Source organism: Centrocercus urophasianus, unplaced genomic scaffold (assembly GCF_019232065.1).
Source record: "Centrocercus urophasianus isolate 14NV4802_14NV808 unplaced genomic scaffold, USGS_Curo_1.0 seq_18, whole genome shotgun sequence".
NCBI classification, from domain to species: Eukaryota; Metazoa; Chordata; class Aves; order Galliformes; family Phasianidae; genus Centrocercus; species Centrocercus urophasianus.
Window position 1 is genome coordinate 29046375 of NW_024884733.1, and position 19989 is coordinate 29066363.

At 48.7% G+C, this 19989-nt stretch overlaps 3 protein-coding genes across 7 annotated transcripts in view; 1 reads left to right on the plus strand and 2 right to left on the minus strand.

Moving 5' to 3' along the window:
• Positions 1-9028, minus strand: part of ERICH3 (glutamate rich 3) — a 25060-nt gene extending 16032 nt beyond the window's left edge. Inside the window, 6 exon segments of the mRNA XM_042820073.1 lie at positions 1452-1523; positions 2520-2645; positions 3468-3561; positions 7922-8212; positions 8286-8341; positions 8999-9028. Of these exon segments, the coding sequence (XP_042676007.1) occupies positions 1452-1523; positions 2520-2645; positions 3468-3561; positions 7922-8212; positions 8286-8341; positions 8999-9028 (669 nt within the window).
• On the minus strand, positions 8810-14674 carry CRYZ (crystallin zeta). 5 transcript variants are annotated; one of them, XM_042820083.1, is made up of 9 exons: positions 14572-14674; positions 14258-14382; positions 13788-13940; positions 13077-13240; positions 12394-12445; positions 10711-10860; positions 10308-10409; positions 10123-10218; positions 8810-9856 (listed from the first exon to the last, which is right to left on the minus strand). In XM_042820083.1, the coding sequence occupies exons 2-9, from the start codon at positions 14372-14374 to the stop codon at positions 9695-9697; spliced, it is 996 nt and encodes a 331-aa protein (XP_042676017.1). In that variant the 5' UTR covers positions 14375-14382; positions 14572-14674; the 3' UTR covers positions 8810-9694. The 5 variants fall into 5 exon arrangements, with proteins under 5 accessions (XP_042676017.1, XP_042676018.1, XP_042676016.1 ...); XM_042820084.1 differs by having other exon boundaries at positions 14577-14662; XM_042820082.1 differs by having other exon boundaries at positions 14536-14659.
• Positions 14675-14901: 227 nt separating this feature from the next.
• TYW3 (tRNA-yW synthesizing protein 3 homolog) lies at positions 14902-18294 on the plus strand. The gene is made up of 5 exons (XM_042820179.1): positions 14902-15150; positions 15838-15936; positions 16646-16717; positions 17033-17166; positions 17930-18294. Exons 1-5 carry the CDS (start codon positions 14902-14904, stop codon positions 18150-18152), a joined length of 777 nt encoding a protein of 258 aa, XP_042676113.1. The 3' UTR covers positions 18153-18294.
• Positions 18295-19989: the final 1695 nt, after the last annotated feature.

Genomic DNA, 19989 nt, shown 5'->3' on the forward strand with positions numbered 1-19989 from the left:
TTTAACTTTGAGTGCTTCCACTACTTCCTTGCCCCACTGCCCCTCCCTACCTTTTCTTCTCCAAAGCACCACATTGGGCTGACCACCCTTCTGGAAATAGAGAGCTGTGTCTCTCACTCTCCCTTTCCCTGTCATCTGCCATTCCTTTCCTTTCAGACTGGTTACTCAGGCAATTCCAGTTGAGGTAAGAATTGAATTACTGCTGACTCCTACCAGGTCCTTGCGTACCAGTGTAGCACCACGGCAGAGCATTTACCCACAGGCATTTCCCTTACAATGCTCACTGAAAGTAGCTTTCATTTATGTTCCAAATGTACTCCAATCCAGAATCCCTTAACGGGATGTTTTCATCACACTTTTTCCCCAGTAGAATAATGCGGCTTCCATTTCTCTAGCAGCAGTTCAGGCAGTAAATTATGTTTTTGCAGTTACCAGAATAATGAATATTTTTCAAGTAAATTTCCTTTTTTTTTTCTTAATTACTCATAAATGCACTACTTTAATTCTAAGAGATTTGACATCATTTTTCCACTGCTCAAAGAAACAGCTATCTTCCCAATATATTCCTCTTAATGTATGCAGGCTCCTTATAAAGAAATCAGATGTTGAGGATATTTCAGCCAAAATGAGAAAAAAAATGTTCCCATATGCACCCAGGTGACTTCATGCAAAGAAGAACCATTGACTTCTGTGGGACTTGCCTGGCAGTCACAACCACAGAATCAAGCTTTACCTACATGACACCAAAGGGAAGACCTCAAACCTTTCTTCATTACTTACACGCTGGTTCTGGTAAACATCACGTGGAGAGGCCAACAGCTGATAACATGAGCTCAGTGCTCAGCAGCAATCAAATGCAGACAGAGTCTAGGATTACTAAGAGGGAAGAGCTGCATCACTTATCCTAAATTATTCATCCAGTTCTGGTTTGCCATTTCAAAACAGAAACAAAGAACTAGAAAAGGTTAAAAAAAATGTTAACAGTAATGAGAAGCCTCGTGTGTGAAAGACTCAATAGACTGAGGCTCTTCAGCTTGGAACGCTGAGAAGGAATATTAGAAAGGCATGCAAAGCCATGTCTTGGAAAAGTTGTTAACTTTGTCATACTGCAAACAGTGAAGCATTGGATAGAATAATCAGACAATAGGTAAATGAGTTACTGTGCAGAAATGCAAAGGAAGAAGTACTATTTCACACAGTTTGTTAAATTGCTCAACCAAGAATTTTGCAGAAGTACACTCAGAAGAAATCAGACACAAGCATGGAAGTTTCTGAATTGCAGAGTAGAAGACGTAACCCGGATCATCCCCTGCTTGCCTGTTTACTTATTCCATAAGCAACAGAGGCAGGACACCTGTTTCAATAAATCTCTGGCCTCACTCATTATGGCTGTTATTTAACGCAGCAAAACTGTCACATTCCACCAGCATTCAGTAGCACTCAAGTCTTACCTTGGTTTTCTGCACCCTCGCCTTCCTTACAGAACTTTCAAGTTTCCTTCTTACTTCCAGCTGATGATGACGCTATCAATGTAAGAGAAAGAGGAATCTCATTAAGAGACATAATGAGGTGTCAACACAAGAACACTTGTTTCTGTTCCGCTTATCACTTGCCCTCTCCCTCATCATTACCCTTGCTGAACCCTATTATTAAACCACTGGTGATTCAGTACATTTGCATTGCACCTCTGTATCTTAACACTGGTAAGGGAACAAATGAGCATTTTAAAGCTGCAGGGATCAGTTGTGTCCATGATACAGAGCAGGGATGTGCTCAAATTTCGTACTCAGATAAGACAAATAACTATATTTAAATTATTATGACTTGAAAAAAAAAAATTAGACAAACTCGTCCTGTAGATATTATCTTATAATCTATTAATTTTAACTAGTTTTGTCGTTGCATACAGGAAGAAATAGGAGGATTCAGGTGTATCACTAAAGCTATCTTTTCTACGCTTCTCCAGCTCCAGCCTTTGTGTTTGTTACATGGCACCTCTGTTCATCTCCATTCAAAATGGCAGGAGCTCTTTGGAGAAGTCACTTACCAGGGTGTGTTGTGTGGTCACCGTGTGCCTACGTCTTTGTAGGAAAAGGAGATGAGTAGATAAGGGCCTGAGTTACTCTGAGAGCTCCAGCTGCTTTCTCACCATCCTTTACTCCCAAAGGGAAGTGCTCCTGGATTACAGCAGCAGCACAGTACTTTCTCCTACAGATTGCTCATCCCCCACATTAAACAGAGCCATCTCAGACACCCTGCACCTATTTAACACCACAGGGTGTTAAAGCAGTGAGCCAATGCAGCAAGGCTGAGGCAGTGCACAGCATAAGAACTAAAGGCCAACGGAGGTTTCACGTGAGGTATGCCAAGCACAATAACTGCCCTTTTTCCAAGCAAAGGAGAGCCTTTCATGGGAGTGTGGGGGCACAGCTACAGAAAACAATCCAGTACGAGTTAACAGCCACCAGTGCCAGTAAAAAGTACCTGAGAAGGCTTGCCCACCAGCAGTGAATGCATACCTCCATGTCAAGGACCTTCAGAAATACGGCCCTCGTCAGGCACTCCTGAACGTATCTCTGGTGATCCCTCCTCAGAGCATTCAGTCGGTATTCTTTCTCTGGTATTATTCTTCCACTTTTTGAGATCTGCCATAAAAAATGTAAAACATAACTAAAAAGAAGAGGAGGACAAAATGAACTTTTCTAAACAGAGTGCAGCTTCCCAGGAGCACAACTTTCTCACCCATTAGCCATCACCTCTTGTTTCTGCCATGGTGCTGGGGCTCACCTTCCCAGCACAGGACTGCAGTTTCACCATGGACCCAATCAGCCAAAGGAAGAGAGCAGGAGAGAAGCAGTCACAGTTCCTAACAGCTGAGGCTCAGCCTTACTCTTCATGGGCTATCCCCCATAACTCAGCAGTGAGGGATTAAATACTTGCCTTCCCACTGTGTAAGGGTTGCATCTGCCTCTGCACAAAAATCCATTCAAGGATTTTTAAACATATTGAGCTCCTTTACCAAATCTTACAGTTTTCCCCTGAACACTTGAAGAACAGTTCTGATACTATTTAAACAAGGAGAGTCCAAGCATTTCCAGTGCCTTTCAACCTTTTGGCACATGGGGCTCAGCACGTAGCTCAGCTACGCCCAGATCCTTGCCGTTCTGTTTCCAGCCCCATACGCCACAGCCCCAGTCACGACCCCGTGGATCCTGCTGACCAACACTGGCTAACAGTGCAGTGGGAAATGCCTGAGTGAAACAATCCTGCCTGAGACAAAGCACAATCACAGGGCTTCAATCTGGCACAGCATCATTGTGGCTGTTTGGCACAGGTCAAATTCTTACCAAGGACAACTCATCCTTCTAAGAAGTAAATAAGAGAACATCAGTATTTTGACTGCTGCAACATTAAAATTAACAACGTAATTATTTTCTTTCACAGAAAAGGAAACTTTTCAGTCTCACCAGTCCTGATCTCTGAAGATGTCTCCTTATCCGGGCATTGCTGAAATATCCAGCCAGGTGTTTGTCTGTCAGGCTGTTGTAGGTTGCAAGGAACCTGAAATGAAATCAACACGGATGCCATGAAATCCCCTTGACAGAGTCACTTTTTGCTGGTTACAATTACCCAACAAAATGCTGCCCGATGATTCATGCCCACTATGCTGTCAGACAGCCCATTAGATTACGTAGAAGCAACACCTCGTGCCCCAAGAACACACCAGGAATGGGCTTCTGTAGGACACAGCAGCTGGGTGCCCAGCAGGGCGCCAGCACTGAGGCACAGGTTTCAGACAGCCCACGTCTGAAGGCCTCCCCAGCAACAATCCCACATCAGCTGCCTCCTCCGAGCACATCAGCCAGCCCCCCACCCTTATTCTGGTACATAGCACTAAATGCAAAGATCAGAGCTTCTAAGAACTGAACCTGATGTAGGAGAGTTGAACACAAAAATGGAAGGCTCCATAATTAGCCTGCTTTTAAATAGTTCTTAGCACAACCTTCCCTCATTTCAGCCCCTGCAAAGCAAGACAAATAACAGTGTGGCAGCAGGCTTCATTTTTTTAATATTCTAACTCCATTTACGTTGATAAAATTTATACATCAGATGTATATAATGCATTTATACTGACCTGTTATCTGTGTACACAGATGAAATACTGTTTTAATTACACAACAAGCTTTTTTTGGCTTTAAATTTAAATGCCCCCGTACCTCTAGTACTTATATTTCAATGGGATAATATAAAATAAATGTCCACTGCCAGGCTGTGTTACCATGCACAGAAATATTCACAAGAAAGGAAAGAGCAACAAGAGAACAGTCTGAGGGAGGTGATGGATTTACAGGGCATTCACCTGGGGTTTCACAGCAACCTCACCAACAGCCTACCAACAATACGCTGAACTTCATACCAACAGTGCTGTGCCCCCCTTTGTATGTTGACTAAACACCGGTGCTGTAGCAGGGGTGCTGCATCACTCTCTCCATTCACTGCTTGCATTTGCATTCAGAACTGCAGATCACACCAGTGTCACCAAGTGTTTGCCTGTGGCATCGCCTGCAGACAGCATATGGAGGCTGAGGAGAAACCCCCGTCCCGCTCCTTCCCAATCCACCTGGTTCCTTCCATCTAACGTTTCACAGGCTGCATTACAGTAAAAGGCACTTCCCCTCTGATCACAAAAAACTTTCTAAAGCAAAAACTGAACACACAAAAACTTCCTGCTTCCTCAAGGAGAGGGGAAGAGTCGGCAGGGACCTTTGGAGGTCACTGGACCGACCCAGAGCAAAGCCTGGCGCTCAGTGAGCACAGCCCTGCTCTCCCACTGCAGAGGCCAGCCCTGATCCCCTTCCTGGGCTGACAGCCCACCAGAAGAGACACGCTATCCGTGGGTGCCCAGAGGCCCTGGAGGAGCCGCGATGGAAGCAGCATGCACTGCACAGCCCCTCCTGGTCTGTGCCACAAGGCAGCTTTACTGCTGGCCAGTGGGGACTGGCAGCACCTCGGCTGCGCCCCTCATGGGCCCGTGTCACTGACACTGCCTTGGCAGCACCTCCACAACTCAGTCAGAGATATAAATTGCTGTCACTGGAGCCAATTCTTTTTTCCCCATTAATGAAAGCAACGTGTCCTTAAGGCAAGAACAAATATTCCAATTAACTGGCAGAACAGAGCCATAGACACCAGAAGAACCAAGGTTTATTTTGCCATTTAAAAAACGTACTGAGGTGCCAAAGTCCAACACACAGCAGTTGAACCTGCCCAGAGGGTTCACTGCAGCACACAGCTGTGCAGACCCACAGAGCACAAAACAGAACACGCAACGGATCATTGCAGCTCCCCCAGATCAAGGCCCCGTCTGCTCAGAATCCTATACCTACAGGATTTGCTTTGTCACTGCCACCGTTGTTTGATTAACAGCACCTGTTTTTTATCAGCTTACATAGCCCCATGCACCATGTTCAGAGCCTCTGCTGTGCAGCACAGTGACTTTGATGGCCATTCAGGGACAGCAGGACAAAATCTCAGTAGGCCTCCTGCACTGGACTTAGGTAGCAAAAATTCAGGGTTAATTATTTACAGTGCAAGTAAGTTAGTGGCTGCTTACCAAAGAAATAATCTAAGGTGGCATCAAAGCTTTAGTTATTGATTGGTAGAGTCATAGACAGCTCCTGTGCTGTATGTTACAGCTGCAGCTCACTGCCTCTCCAGTCCAACCAGCAGTTCTCACTCTGATGGAGATGCATTCCTAACTTTAATAAACTACTGCACTGCACACGGTTTCTGTTGAGGATATAGACAGAAAAACTTTCAGACAGAACAAATCCACAATGCAGAAGCACAGGCTGCCAGCCACAAGCAGCAAGTTCAGTGTCCCACAGCACAGGGAGAGGGTTTGTATGGGAGATGATTGCCTCAGCGCCCAGCCTGCCTGCCTTCCCTCCTAGTCCCAGAACAGGCCGTCAGCTTTGCAGAGAGCATTAAGTCCTGGGAGGACTTTGTGAATCCTCACTGGGACTGGCCTGACTGTCACTAAAGGGCACAAGCTCATCTCAAGGAACAGTTCTGCCAGCTGCAAGCCATACAGACATCCAGAACACAAACTGCTGCTTCCTACATGAATGCCTTGCTTTGGTGCCCCCAGGCTTAAGCTAAGTGAAGGGAATGCCAAAGGTAACCGGGGTGTGTTTGGATTCCTCTCTTTCAAAAAGGTGATGAAAAGCCAATAAAATGATCCTCCGCCTCCACACAAGGAGGTCTGTGCCTTGCTAGGATGCAGGTCATACCACCTGCAATCACCATAGTCACAGAATGGCCTGGGTTGCAAAGGAGCACAATGATCATCTCACTCCAACCCCTGCTGTGTGCAGGTCACCAACCAGCAGCCCAGGCTGCCCAGAGCCACATCCAGCCTGGCTTTGAATGCCTGCAGGGGTGGGGCATCCACAGCCTCCTTGGGCAACCTGTTCCAGTGCCTCACCACCCTCTGGGGGAAAAACTTCCTCCTAACATCCAACCTAAACCTCCCTTGTCACACTTTAAAACCATTCCCCTTCTCCTATCACTATTAATGCATGTAAACAGTCATTAATATGCTTGGGAGCCCTCCTTCAAAAGAGGGAAGCTGCACACCCAAGCAGTCACCAACCGACCTTGTGGGCACAAAGCCTTCAAACTGCAGCGCCAGGCACAGATGGGGCTGCTGCATTCATTTATGTCAGCTACTACTCATTCAATTATGAGAAACCATTCAAGAGTACAACTGCTGAACCAGAACTTACTGAGGTCAGCAGATAACTTGATGTTCTGATGGTGCTTTGGATTCTAACAATAATTAATTGCTTTATTTCAAGGCCACAAAATTGCAAGCATACAGTTTTATTCAGGTGACAGCTCGGTGCAGCAAGAGGGAGGACCTCTGGCACAGTGTGAGGCCATCACCTCCCATCCTGTCATTGTTCTCTGGGAGCAGAGGCTGACCCCCACCTCGCCCTGACCTCCTGCAGGAGCTGTGGGGAGCAACGAGGCGCCCCCTGAGCCTCCTCTGCTCCAAGCTGAATGACCCCAGTTCCCCAAAGTTCTGTGCTCCAGCTCCTTCACAGCTTCACTGTCCTCCAATGCACTCCAGCACCTCGATGTCTTTCTCATATTTTGGGGACCTCAACAGCCAGTGGAAGATGGCGGAGAGGAGCCAGGCTCTGTGCAGCCACGCATAGCGGCAGGGAGAGAGACGACACGGGCTGAAATAGGAGCAATCAGACAGCGCACCGACGGCTCAGCTGGTGCACAGCAGTGCTGCACAGAGCTGGGGGCAGCAGGAGCTGCTCCTCGGCCTAAGAGCTCTCACTTCTGTTTCTGTCCCCAGCCCACAGCGTGCAGCTGTGATGCGGAGCTGCTGGAAGGGTGCAGCACAGCAGGAAGAGACGCTTCACATGCCAGGGAGAGCTGCTATCGGCCCCAGCGCCGCACCGATTGCCCGCGGGTGCAGACAGCGACCCTGGGAGCGCTATGAGCACGCAATGTGCTCATTTCCCAGCAACCGAACCGACAGCAGACGCTGCCCGCAATGCACGACTGCCCTTTGCGGCAAGCAGCGCAGAAAAACCCTCCGGCATAAGGCGCTCGGTGTTTCAATTCGGAGCTCCGTGTGCTTCCTCACGGAAGAGATGCTGCGCCTGGAACACAGCCAGACCTGCAAACGCCGGGCCGACGTGCAGCCCGCGCTGCTCCCTTATCGCATCCTCACTCCGTTCTCCGCCGTACCGAACGCCCCCGGACCCCGCCGTGCGGGCGGCGCCGCGCAGAGCTCCGCAGCCGCGAGAGCGGAGGAACGGAGCCCGCCTCGGTCCGCGCCGTGCCGGACTAGGAGACGGGACACCGCCCGCCGCGTCCAGCCCCGCGCCGCCCCACTCACCCCGGCTGAGGGCCGCTCATGGCCGCGCCGGCTCCGGGGGCAGCGCTCGGTGCTGCTCGGTGCTGCCCGACGCCGCCGCTCGCGTCCCACGCCGTTGCCAGGACACGGGATTGCGGGGCGGGGCCAACGGCGGAGCAGCGCCGCCCCCCACAGCGCCCCCGTGCGGCCGGCAGGGCGCGGCCTCCCGTTTCTGGCAGCCGTTTCTCGCAGCGGGCGGCTGTCCGCGCCTCGGCAGCCCGAGGAAGGCGCTCCTTTTCTCTGCGCCTTCCCCTCAGCCCCTCCAAACCCACGCTGCAGATACGCCCTGCCCAGCGCTCGTTTCAGGTTGTTGCTGGTAGGCGTTGACCCGAAGTTCATACAATACCTGCGTTCATTGACACCTCCGTATCTGCGTGGCCTCCCACCAGCTTCCCACTGAGACTAAAACAAAGCGTTACGATCTGAGCAGGAGTCTTAAAGACACAGACGTGGGGTCCTCTTCTGCCTTAACACTTCTTCAGTAACGGATCGCAGATGCACAGAAGTCCGGACACTCCAAAAGATTTTGCCAACTACTTTCTCAGTTTAGATTAAACAAATAGCAGTAGAAATGAGTGCCCATTCAGAGAAATCACAGCTCAGAAAATGGTGTCACCCTGCACAGAGAACTGCACCGCTGTGTGCCGCAATGACACCAACAGAGTCCAAGCCAAATGCCACAAAGCAGGTAACCTTCATGGGCAAACAAGGCTCTGCTCAGGACAGGGTCATTTCTCCTCAGAGAAGCAGAAGAGCCCATCCTTAAAGATGAGGGCTATTCTCATTAGAGAACCATTCCACTGAAAGGTACACCGGACTGTAACACCATGCTGCATTCTGAATGCAAGAACAGGCAATGCTTCAAAGAAATTGGGTTTGGATTGCTGTATTTGGAACACGCCAACAATACATACAGATCCAGTCATGAAATAACACTGATTTCAGTTACCCATGAAAGCAGCACAGACCTGTTTCTCCTCATTACAAGCAGGGATTCATGTGACTTTAAAATTAATATGGGTCACAGGAAGACCTGCAATTGCTCCGACAGCCACCTACCATCAAGAAATCAACTGCTTCTGCCAGCATGATTGGTTGCAAAGCAGCAAATATGCTGCACGCACACAGCTCCAGCTACTCTTGGCATTAACTGGGGTGCTGTCAGCTAGGCTCTAAGTCAGGCACAGCAAAACAGAACTGCTTCTGCTTTCAAGTAATTCATATTTGAGAGATTCTTTGGCCATTTTTTGAGCTAGAAAGTGAACTATCCTGACAAAAAGAGCTTTGATTCCAAGCAAATTCTGTGACAGAAGATGAATGAAACAAGTTTTGTGGCTAATGAATTTACAGCCCTAGTTACACGTGTGTCATTGGTTTCATACCTTTGTCAATCTGCTCACAAAGCAGGCTTCATTCTGCACTGCTTACAGCTTCCCAATGCCCTCATTTCAAGTAGTGCTTTGTATCAGACTCCAGCTGAGATTCCCAATTTCCCATCACAGTGTCAAACCAGTGCAGTTATTATTTCCACATCAACCAAAAAAAGTTACACAAATTACCATAAATTTTGCCCAACATTGCTTATACAAAAAGAAAACACTGCTAATGAATCAGCATAACTAACTAATGTAATCTAGCACTTGTTCTTGTTCTTCTGAAATTTGATTAAAAATGCATTTCATTAAAAAAAATGTTCAATGAATCACGTAAGCAAAGGTGCAGATAGAACAGCTATAAAGTAGACGGAGAAATACTTTATGGCAGGAGTACCATCTTTCCTCGAGCACCACTGCTGTGAATAATGTCCTCATGAGCCTTAGCTGCTTCCTGCAGGGGGTACTCGGGGCCCACGACTGGCTTCAGCCAGCCAGACTCCACGCCATCAAGGACTGCCCTCGCACATTCAAGCCTCTCCTCCTACAGAAAATAAGAGGCAGCATTTACCACCATGAGGTCTCTGCATTTTAGAAAAGTACAGACTGTTTCTGCCAGCGTCAAATCGATGCTTGCAACCCAAAAGCATTTTATGGTGTTCTTAAGATTAAATCAAAACATAAAGGAGCTCACACACAGAGTCCTCGTAGTCAAATTATGCTTTCACTCCTGTTTTTAAACACAGACAACTGTTTCAACAGGAAAAGATCACCGAAGAAATCTCTAAAAAAAAAATGTTATTTTCATACCTCAGTTTCAAGAAACCGACCAACTCCAATGATGCTGGACTCTTTGTTCATGGTGTCTCTGGGGTTTATCTCAATGGAACCTCTGCAGCCCACAACCTGTTAGAGCCACATTACAAGAGAGTTTAAGTTCTCACTGTCAGATTGCACAGTTAAACATGCAAACCCAAGGGACAGAAAATACGTACCATCACCCTTCCTGCCTGGGACAGCAGATGTAAGTCAGCAGCCAGATTGACGTTGGAGAGCATTTCTACTATTATATTAACTCCTTGCATCTTGGTATATTCCTACCCAGAATATAATACACAGAAAGTTACTTCACTTAGTGTTTTGGTGCTGCTGTACATTTCATACACTACTGAAAGCACACCTTTGGCAGCTGATTGCTTTTTATATACTGACTTTGTGCCAAGGCTGATGGCCAATAGCAGATGTACAGGTGCTGACTTAGGAAAACTATCATACTGGGATTTTCCGAAATGCCACTGCATAAATTTGTTCTTAAAATTTTCCACAAGTGTTCACTATTTTTTTTTCTTTAAAGTTAATAGAGAGATGCTGCATGAGCTAGACCCAGTACGTACTTACCTTAATTTTGTCAAGATAATTAGCTTCTCTGTGATTAAATGCTTGGTGAGCACCGTTTCTCAGAATAATGTTCATACCCTCCTCAGTTCCTGCCGTGCCCAAAACCTTCAAGCCATAAGCTCTGGCAATCTGACATGCTGCTATTCCCACCTGGGAGGGAAAGAGGAGGAAATCAAAACAACAAAAACAACTCTCTGCATTTTAAATTTGACACATTTACCAGTTGGAACTTAACTATTTTTAAAGTTCGCCTGGTCATGTATTTCTTCAGCTACAGTAATTAATTTGGATCTTAAAGATACCCCAACAGTATTTAAAAAAGGAAAGGATGTTTCCACAGGCGTAGTGAAGCTCTGTGTCTTGTTGTGTTGTCTGTATGCTCGTTTAACAGCCCTCAGCATTTGCTCTGAATCCACATATCAAGTGGCTCATCTGTTAAAACCGGTCCAAATAACACTTGTCATACAGACAAAAAAACTCTCCACAGAATCACCAGCTCCTCATACCAGCACTGTAAGCTGCAAAGAAAACCTGCGGGCACAATCTTACCAGCACTACTTCTGCACCTCTCACAGACCTATCAGTGTCTTTAGACACGGAATTCTCAGGATCTTAAACAGCTTTGCCCTGTTTGGAGGTAAGGGATGCCTTCAGAAAAAGCTGGCTTTGGAGCCTATGAAACATAACAGAAATACTTCACAGCCAGACTGATCTTCAGATAAGTATTCAAAAGAACACACATTTTTAAGAATAATTCTGGAAAACAGCATGACTTAGAAGAAAAGATGCAACAAAGATCTTTTGGCTGCAGCAAGTGCTTCATCCCTGTACATCTATCTCACTGCTTCTGTAAATATTCCCGCAACAAAGGTCACAACACGTCGAAAAACAGATTTGCAGTATTTTCTTCAGCAAACCAAAGCCAGTACATCTTTTCAAGAAGCACATAAACTAAGCAACTGCAGAAACACTATGTTTATCCCATGGGGAAAAAAAAAAAGTTACTAAATTGATATTCAGTATTATAGCATCTTAGAATGAGGACGGTTTCCCACATGAGACTGTCATCATCAACTGTCTGACAAACAGTTCATAAAAGTTTGCCAGTTGATGGCAGCTGTTTGTGCATCAGCAGAAGTTGAAGATGCAGAGTACAAGAGATGAGAAATTTGAACTTCATCTGACAGAGATCTGAAGTTTCGCCACGTAACACCAAAGCAAACCAGGTGTGCAACTTCAAGGAGCGTTCAGCCATCAGCTGATATACTCCAGTATCTCTCCTTGAAAAGCTAGCTGTTAGGCAATAATACACAGCAACGCAAAGTTGCTACCTATCAGTGATTGCTTTTCAGAGAACTGAGAACATCTTGCACATAATCAAAAACCACAGCTTTTTGCTATCACCTTTAACATACAGCTTCTGGCTCACCTTCCAACTGCAGCAACGTATTTAACACAGAACCCTCTGCACGAGGGGCCTTACTGGATCCCTCATGTAGTTTCAGGGTTACTTGGGATAACAAGATTTCTGCTTTAGGAAAACAAGGTGTTCAAAGAAAGACTTATTTTTTTGTTAATCAATTTATTGGTATGGATGTAAGCAGAAATCATAGAACAGAGGGGAAGACAGATACAAGAACAGAAAACCCAATTTTTAATGACTTGCCTTTTCAGAATACTTACACCTCCACTTGCACCATGAATTAGTACGCTTTCCCCTGCTTTGGCATGCCCTCTGAACAAGAAAAGACATACAACATTGGCATGATGATTACAACACATGGCCACTACGTAGCACTGTACCAAATCTTATCTTACGCAGTATTATTCCCAATTCATGTTACGGCTAAGTAAGTACAATCATCCTCTTTGGAAAAACAGGAACACAAAACAAACCACATCATTTATGAATTTAAGTAACGCGCAGTTACATCAACACGCAACAAGCAGCAAGTCAACATCCTGGTATTCACCTCAATGCAAGGTCTCCCCCTGTAACAAACAGGTCTTGTTTATAATAAACTACACTAGTTTTAACCATCTCCTCCACCAAGCGAGACCAGACTTCCACATCTTACATCTCCTCCAGCTGATACACAACTGGCTCTTACTCCTTGTACAGTGCTGCAGCATTTATTACATGATGTGTACTAAGGAAGCCTTTGAAGTCTGTTCTCTTAATATTTCCCTTTCCAGGTAAATGCTGTCAGTAGCTTACAGGTTCTAGCAGCACAGTACATGTAGCTGAAGTTTCTCCACACAATGATGCCTCCACATTCCCTCATTTAACAGGACAATGAAAACATTGGCTTTAGTATTTTAAAAGTTCAATAGCAAAATGCACAAGCTTTAATTTGGCAGCTTACTTCAGGAAAAGAGCACGGTAAGCAGTGAAGTAGGGTATTGCAATCGCTGCTCCTTGACTGAAATTCAACTTATCCGACAAAGGAAAGACAGTATTGGCTTCAGCAACTGCATACTCTGCATATCCTCCAGAGAGCGTAGCAGAGGCAAAAACCCTGTCACCTCTCTAGAAAGCAGGGAAATAAAACAGAGAAATTAACAATTTCCCTTACTTCCTTCCTTAATATACATCAAGAACAAGTTTGCATTCTTCCCAGAAGCTTTCCTATTAAAAACCAACAACTATCTTTGCCACAGAGAAGATTTTTGTGTTATGCATACGATCAATGCCACCAACACAAACCATAGGATTTCACATACTTAGATTCAAGTTATGAGCACACAGCCTCCTCCTCACAGTGCGACACACAACCCTACTGCCCCATTAGTATTAACCTCAACAAATCTCAACATCAGAGAACGGCACCCAGATTCCAAACACAACAAAACCAAAAAATCATTTTTGTAGTGTGGAAAAAAGCCACGCTCTTACTATACCCTGAGCTAACCAAGCACCGTGTCTGTTTTTCAACGGCGATCACAGGGCAGAGGTCACAGCGGCGCTGAGCAAGCACACCTCGCCCTGCTGGGAGCCCGGGCACACAGCCAGCCCGCTCACAGAACGGCAGCGCCCGGCTCTGCAAACTACAAGGAGTTAAAGCCCCGTCAAGTACCTTGAACGCAGTCACGCCTTCCCCAACGCTCTCGACCACCCCAGCCACGTCGGAGCCGGGGGTGTAAGGCAAAGCCGGTAGTCTAGCGTAGTTCCCAGAGCGGATGTAAGTCTCCACAGGGTTTACCCCACAGGCGTGGACCTTAATTAACACCTGAAAAAAATTACATTTGTTAAGTAGCATTTTAAAAGGTTTAAATTTAGAATTGACAGCACGGCATCACGGCGTTTCAACTGAGCAGCAAAGCAGCGCTCAAGTGCTGAGATAAACAACCGGTGCTGCACTCCAGCCGTCACGGAATCCTTCACGCGCAACGTGCAGCCAACGCAACAGCGCAAAAACCCACACGTGTGTTAAATGCCACGTCCTGGGCTGCAAGCGGGCGGACGGCAGCTGCTGAGCCGGGAGGGGCAGAGCTGCTTCGCACGCGGCTGCGGCCGCAGGGCTGCCCGGGCTCAGAGCTCACCGACCTGCATGTCCTTCGGGGCGGGGATGGGAACATCAGCCTGCAGCCTCAGCACCTCGGGACCCCCGAACTCAAACACCCGGACCGCCCTCATCGCGCCCCTTGCGGCCGCCGCCGCCATCGGAACACCTGGAAATAAACGAAAATGTAACAACGATGCATCGACTTCATACTTTATTTTACACCGTCAAAGGAAAGAAACGAAACCACCTCTTCTCAAGCAGAAGATTGAACTCAGCCCCGCTCCCGTACACACACACAAACACACACAAAACGACCCACCCCAAAACGAACCAAGATTCCCCTGACTCCAAGGACCTCACAAGGTTGATGCAGTACGGGCAGAGGCGCTGCGAGAATGGCGTGCGCGGCGCTACCAAACGGACTCTGAGCGCGGTCACGCACTGCCGAGCGGTAACGAAACCCCGTGACGCCCCGCTTCCGCTCACTCTTAAAGCAACAGTCAGAAAACCAGCAGAAGCGCGCCGCGGCCAACCCCGCACCTCCAGACCCGCGGCCGGGGGCGGGATCAGCGCGGGGCGGGATTCGGCGGCACGCCGAGCCCTTCGCGTGCAGAGGTTTGTCCCTCTCGGGCGCCCGTCGGAGCGGCGCCGCGGCCGCCGTAGGCGCGGGGTTGGGCGCCACCCGATGGCGGCGTTCGGGCGCTGGAAGGCGCAGCGCTCAGCGCGCCAGGACTGCAGCCGGCGGGGCGCGCTGGACGAGCGCGCGGCGGGCGTGGTGCGGCTGCTGAACGAGCGCGCGCCGTTCTGCACCACCAGCTCCTGCTCGGGGCGCCTCGTGCTCGCGGAGGGCGGCGCCGCGCTGAGCGCCGGGATCCCGAAGCGGCGCTGCCGATGGCTGCTGGTGGCGCACGAGCCGTGCGGCCGCGCAGATGTGGTGAGGAGGGCGCGGGGCGGCGTGTGGGTCGGGCTGCGCTTCCCGAGCCTCGTGCGGAACGAATGGCACGACGGGCCGGAAGGGAGCGCCGCCGCGTCCCGAACCGTCTCCAGTGGGGAGCGGTGCGGCTGCCGTGGGAGCGCGGTGCCCCCCCGCTCTTAGCGGGGCGCGGAGCTGCCGAGCCGCGGCGGAATTTCGAGGGAAGGACGGCGGGAGCGGCGCGGAGCGGTGGAGCCGCGGGGATCCGCGCAGCGCCTCGGCGGTGCTGTGAGCCCGGGGATCCGGGGCGGGGAGCGGCGCTGGGGCCAAGCGATCCCACCGCAAAGTGCGGAGCAGCACTGCCAGTGGGGGAAGTAACGGCTGCCCTTCGGCTGTCTGTGAGGTCTCCGCGGCACGGCGGAGGGATGGCAGCGAGGTGCCCTGCTCGGAACCCAAAAAACGCCTCGCTGATGCCTGGCGGGGCGATGGCTTGGGGAAAATCCCTGGGTTTTACAGTGAAGGAGAGTTTCTTATAGAATTATGAGCATCTGTGGACTGTTTGTGTGTTATGAGCAATGAAAAATTGAAAGCGGCTGGAAGAACGATTTCACTTGTATCACGCTTGCTGCATTTCTAATGATCTTTTTACAGCTTTGGTAGTAACAGTACAAATTTTCAGTGTTAACTGAAACACTGTATGTTTTTCAGATGGCAGCACTGGAAAACGCCACCGGCAATGTCGTGTTCAAGTTTGAGCCATTTGTTCTCCATGTGCTGTGCCAGGAGCTGCAGGACGCACAGCTGCTGGTAAAATCACAGCAAGCACCACCTGACCTGGTTGTTCTGTGACATGTAGGAGTTCTGGCTCCTGCAGCAGCTCCGGCACTTGAAAGCTGCCCCAGATGTGTTTAATGGCTGAGGCAGTAAGAGCTGATGGAGCAAACACAGTGTTAAATTTACATTATGTACTTCTTTGATATACTTTTTAGAGAACAGCCTCCAGTGTAGCCTTCTCATTGAAGCAGGCTTTTAGCTGGTGAGTCTGGGTTTGATCCCGGTGGCTCAGAGATGGGTTTTCAGACGTTGCTGCTGGTCTGGCTCCAGCATTTCAACTCATGGAGCAGTGTCTCTGCCTTCTGCTGTTTCAGAATGACGCTGGAGAGCAATGCATGATTGTTTTCTTCCTGCATTCATGGAGAAGAGAGTTGGTTGGCTGCTCTTGCAGCACTGCTGAAGTTCTACCTATGAAAGTGTTGTGTGACTGTCCATGTGACTGCCAGCCCATCACAGTCAGGCAGTGCCAGGAGAGACAGGAGTGTCCTGTCTGGACTGATGGGTTGGGATCAGACAGGCCGTCGACTGCAGTTCTTTGAAAACCAACCAAAATTTGTGATATGATGTGGGTTTGTTCTCAAAACCATTTAAATGGTTGAACTGTTACTGCATTCATTAGGGGAAATTACTTCTTGCTATGAAAGTGTACGCAACTTGTTAAAGACATTTATTTGTTTTGCAGCATTCCGTGGCTATTGAGTCTGGGTTCAAGAACTCTGGCATTACAGTTGGCAGAGGAGGAAAAATTATGATGGTAAGTACTTGTCACTTACCTGTAAGGAATGTAAAAGAACGCTTCATTCCTGTTAGCCTCAAATATTTAAGAGCACCAGTCTGAATTGTAATGTGAAACACAGCTGTCATGAGGCATGCAATGCAGAGGAGTAATGTTCTGCTTCAGATGTCAGCCAGCCAAGCAATTGTGTGGGTGTCACTTTGATTATTTTATTTGTTTTTTTTTTCCCTCCAGTGAATTGCTCATATTACCTAAATAACCTTCAGAAGATTTAAAATAACAATAATCATTTTTTTTTTAACTTATTTTAGGGAAATCTTTGTGTTATTTTAGGCTGTCCGGAGCGCTCATTGCTTGGAAGTTCCATTGAGCCACATGGGGAAACTGATGGTCTCTGAAGAATATATTGAATTTCTTGTGCATGTGGCTAATGAGAAAATGGAAGAAAATGCAAGGAGGATTGACAGGTTTGTTAGCTAACACCAATCCTGTCTGTGACATCTAAATCTGAAAGTGAAAAATGCATAGTAAATGTTACGTAAAAATAAAAATAAATTAAAAGAACAAACCCCAGAAGTCCAAATTACGATTTCAATTAATTTTTTTTAATTCAGAAGGCTATAAACTATTGAAGCAGAAACCTGTAACCAACATGAGTTTGCAGGCTGTGTTTGCTGCTGAGTAGAATTTATCTGATGATAACAGCAGCATTTGCTGATCTAATTCAGGAACCGTTTCAGTATTCAGATTGCAGTGCATGCTTCAATCCACTGCATGCTTTGTGTAGTTTCCCAAAGTGAAATATTAGTGTGGAAACTGTAAAAGTACTATAATGTGGAAGGTTATACATTCCAGGAGTCTGTGGTTCTTTTCAGGCAAGGAACAAAATAGGCAGAAAAGCCAAAGAGCACAGAAGGTTCCAAGACCAACTTGCCCCTGATCACCAGTGCCATTGTGCAAATGTGAGATTAGCTGAGTCTCAATGGGATACGAGTATTTCTATCAACTGTTTGACTTCTAATCCACAAGCATTACCAAGAGAAGTGGCATGGTGTACACAAGGACACGTTTATACCTATTTCTAGTTTTCTTCCTGAACTGACTAGGCTGTTGCAACATTAGTCATGGTTTTCTTAATGTGGTTTGATTGTATCACAGAAGCATTCATTTCTCAGAGTAGTTTTTCAGATCCTGAGCAAGAACAAAAATAACTGCACTGCTCTTTCCTAGGTTCTACAAGCGCTTGGAGGCAGCCCTGGAAGCAGCGGGCGGTGTGAGCAGCTCGCCCTCCACAGGCACAGGGCAGGCTCACACTGTGTATGTCCGCAGAAGGAAGAGGAGGACTGGCAGAGTGCAGGATGTGCTCCCCTCTGCAGAGGGTCGTAACGAGGAGTTGGAGCCTGGGCATGACCCAGAAGGCAGCCTTGATATTTTTGCTGAAATCACGCTGTAGGCTCTGCCACTGAAAGGCAAATGGCAAACTGGACAATGTGCATGGTGCTCTTTATAAGAGATACAAATATTGCTCTGTTCTAAGTAGTAACACTGCTGGTTGCTACCAGGAGGAAAAAAAAATAAAAAAGAATGCAAGGTAATTGAACAGAATTGTGAACAGGCTTAAGGCCACAGAAGCACAAGAGAAGAGAACCTCAATGTTTGAGGTTGTTTTCTTTGTTTCTAACTGTGCTGTTGCATTGTCTTACTGCGTAGGTCAGCTATCATAGAGGCCACTGCTTTGCTGCAGTCTCTGGCCACGTTCTCTGTGAAGCATTCCCCTTTCATTGCTGGGGTGAGGCCTGCAGACAAGCCATAAAACTGAAGCTTTTAATTGCTGTCGGAGAGTTGTAGAACTATGTGCAGCAATGCAGAGGGCTTTTCAAAACAGCACGGAGCCACTGCGTCAGCAGAGGTACAGCATGGAGCTGGGGATGAGAACAGAAAACCACAGAAGTACCTGCGGCAGCTCTGGGCCCCTTCCTGACCCTGGCACTGGGCAGCAGGTCGTGCTGCTTTCCTGGCCTCACAGCTCAGGCTGCAGCCACACTGCCATGTGCACTTCCACGGCAGCAGATGCTGAATGGTGGTTTTCTTTGCAGCCAGCACCGTGCTGGTGGTTCATACCTCACAGAGGTGTTTCTGGGGGCTGGGCACAGCTCCAGTCCCAGCTGGGAGCAGGAGGTCACCCAGATGACACTAATGGGCTTCAGAAGGTGCTGTGGTTTGTATAGTCCTGTATTGTAGCACTGGAGAAGTCAGTGCATAATACAGTAGTTTATTGTGCAGAAAAAAAATGAGGAACTTGTAAATCTCAGCAGCACTGAGTTAGGAGCTGTATGGCTTGCAGCGCTGGGAGGGGGGAAGCAGCGTTTGGTGCAGTGATTCGTAGCTCACAAGGTGGGTCACGTACTTGTTTCTATTACATAAACCTGTGAGTTGGGAACATTTTAATTCCACTGTAAAAATTTGTCGTAGTATGTAGGAGCCGAAGGGAAAAGTAATTGAGGGCTTTGAACAGATCCTCAAAGCGCTGCGTCCAGCAGCGGCTTGCCAGAACCAACGGCCGTGTGCCGCGCGGTGCCGCTCCGCGCTCGGGGGCCGCGCTGGCGGTCGTGGAGCGGCGGGGCTCCGACCGCGGGCTGCACCTCGGGCAGCGGCACAGGCGGAGGTGCTGCCCGCGGCTGTCGGCTGCGCGCAGGAGATGAGCGATGGCAGCCGGGGCCGTGGTACGGCTTGTGTTCGGTGCCGAGGGGACGAAGCGCCGCTGTCCTGCAGGGATGATGAAAGCGAAGAAACGAGTGGATGTCGGCTCGGTCAGCTGCCAAGCCTGTGAGGTGTTGACGTACCGCGGGAGCCCCTCCACGCCGGGGCCGGGGCTGCTGCGCGTTCCCGTCAGCCCGCGTGCACGCGACGGCCTGATACCGGAGGTCGGCGAGGTTGGAAGGTCTGAGCAGCCGCCGCGGTAAGGCCCGGCGAGGCGAGGCGAGGCACGGCGCAGTTCGGCCCGGCCCCGCAGCTCCGCAGGGCCACGTTTGCGCAGAGCGGTGCAGGGCGGGCATCTCTGCGGGGGAGTTCGCGCGGAGCCCGCGGAGCGGATCCGATGCTAAGCGCCGGTTAACGAACGCGAACTGTTCCCAGCGTTCTGATGTGCCGCGTTCTCGAAAAGCGCGTTGAAAAATCTGAGCGAGCTCTGAGCGCTCTGCGGGGCACAGAACCGCACGGATGGGACACCGCCGCTGCTCGTCGCGCGGCACCGCTGCGGGCGCGGGGCCGGGGCTCGGAGACGCGGTGGA

Coding starts and splice junctions, on each gene's coding strand:
- CRYZ (XM_042820083.1), bottom strand. CDS start 14,374: ATGGCGGCGGCGGCCGCAAGGGGCGCGATGAGGGCGGTCCGGGTGTTT. Junction 13,941..14,257: donor CCGCCCCGAAGGACATGCAG/GTCGGTGAGCTC, acceptor AATTTTTTTCAG/GTGTTAATTAAGGTCCACGC. Junction 10,219..10,307: donor CCCAGGCAGGAAGGGTGATG/GTACGTATTTTC, acceptor TGGCTCTAACAG/GTTGTGGGCTGCAGAGGTTC.
- TYW3 (XM_042820179.1), top strand. CDS start 14,902: ATGGCGGCGTTCGGGCGCTGGAAGGCGCAGCGCTCAGCGCGCCAGGAC. Junction 15,151..15,837: donor CGTGCGGCCGCGCAGATGTG/GTGAGGAGGGCG, acceptor TATGTTTTTCAG/ATGGCAGCACTGGAAAACGC. Junction 15,937..16,645: donor TGCAGGACGCACAGCTGCTG/GTAAAATCACAG, acceptor TTTGTTTTGCAG/CATTCCGTGGCTATTGAGTC.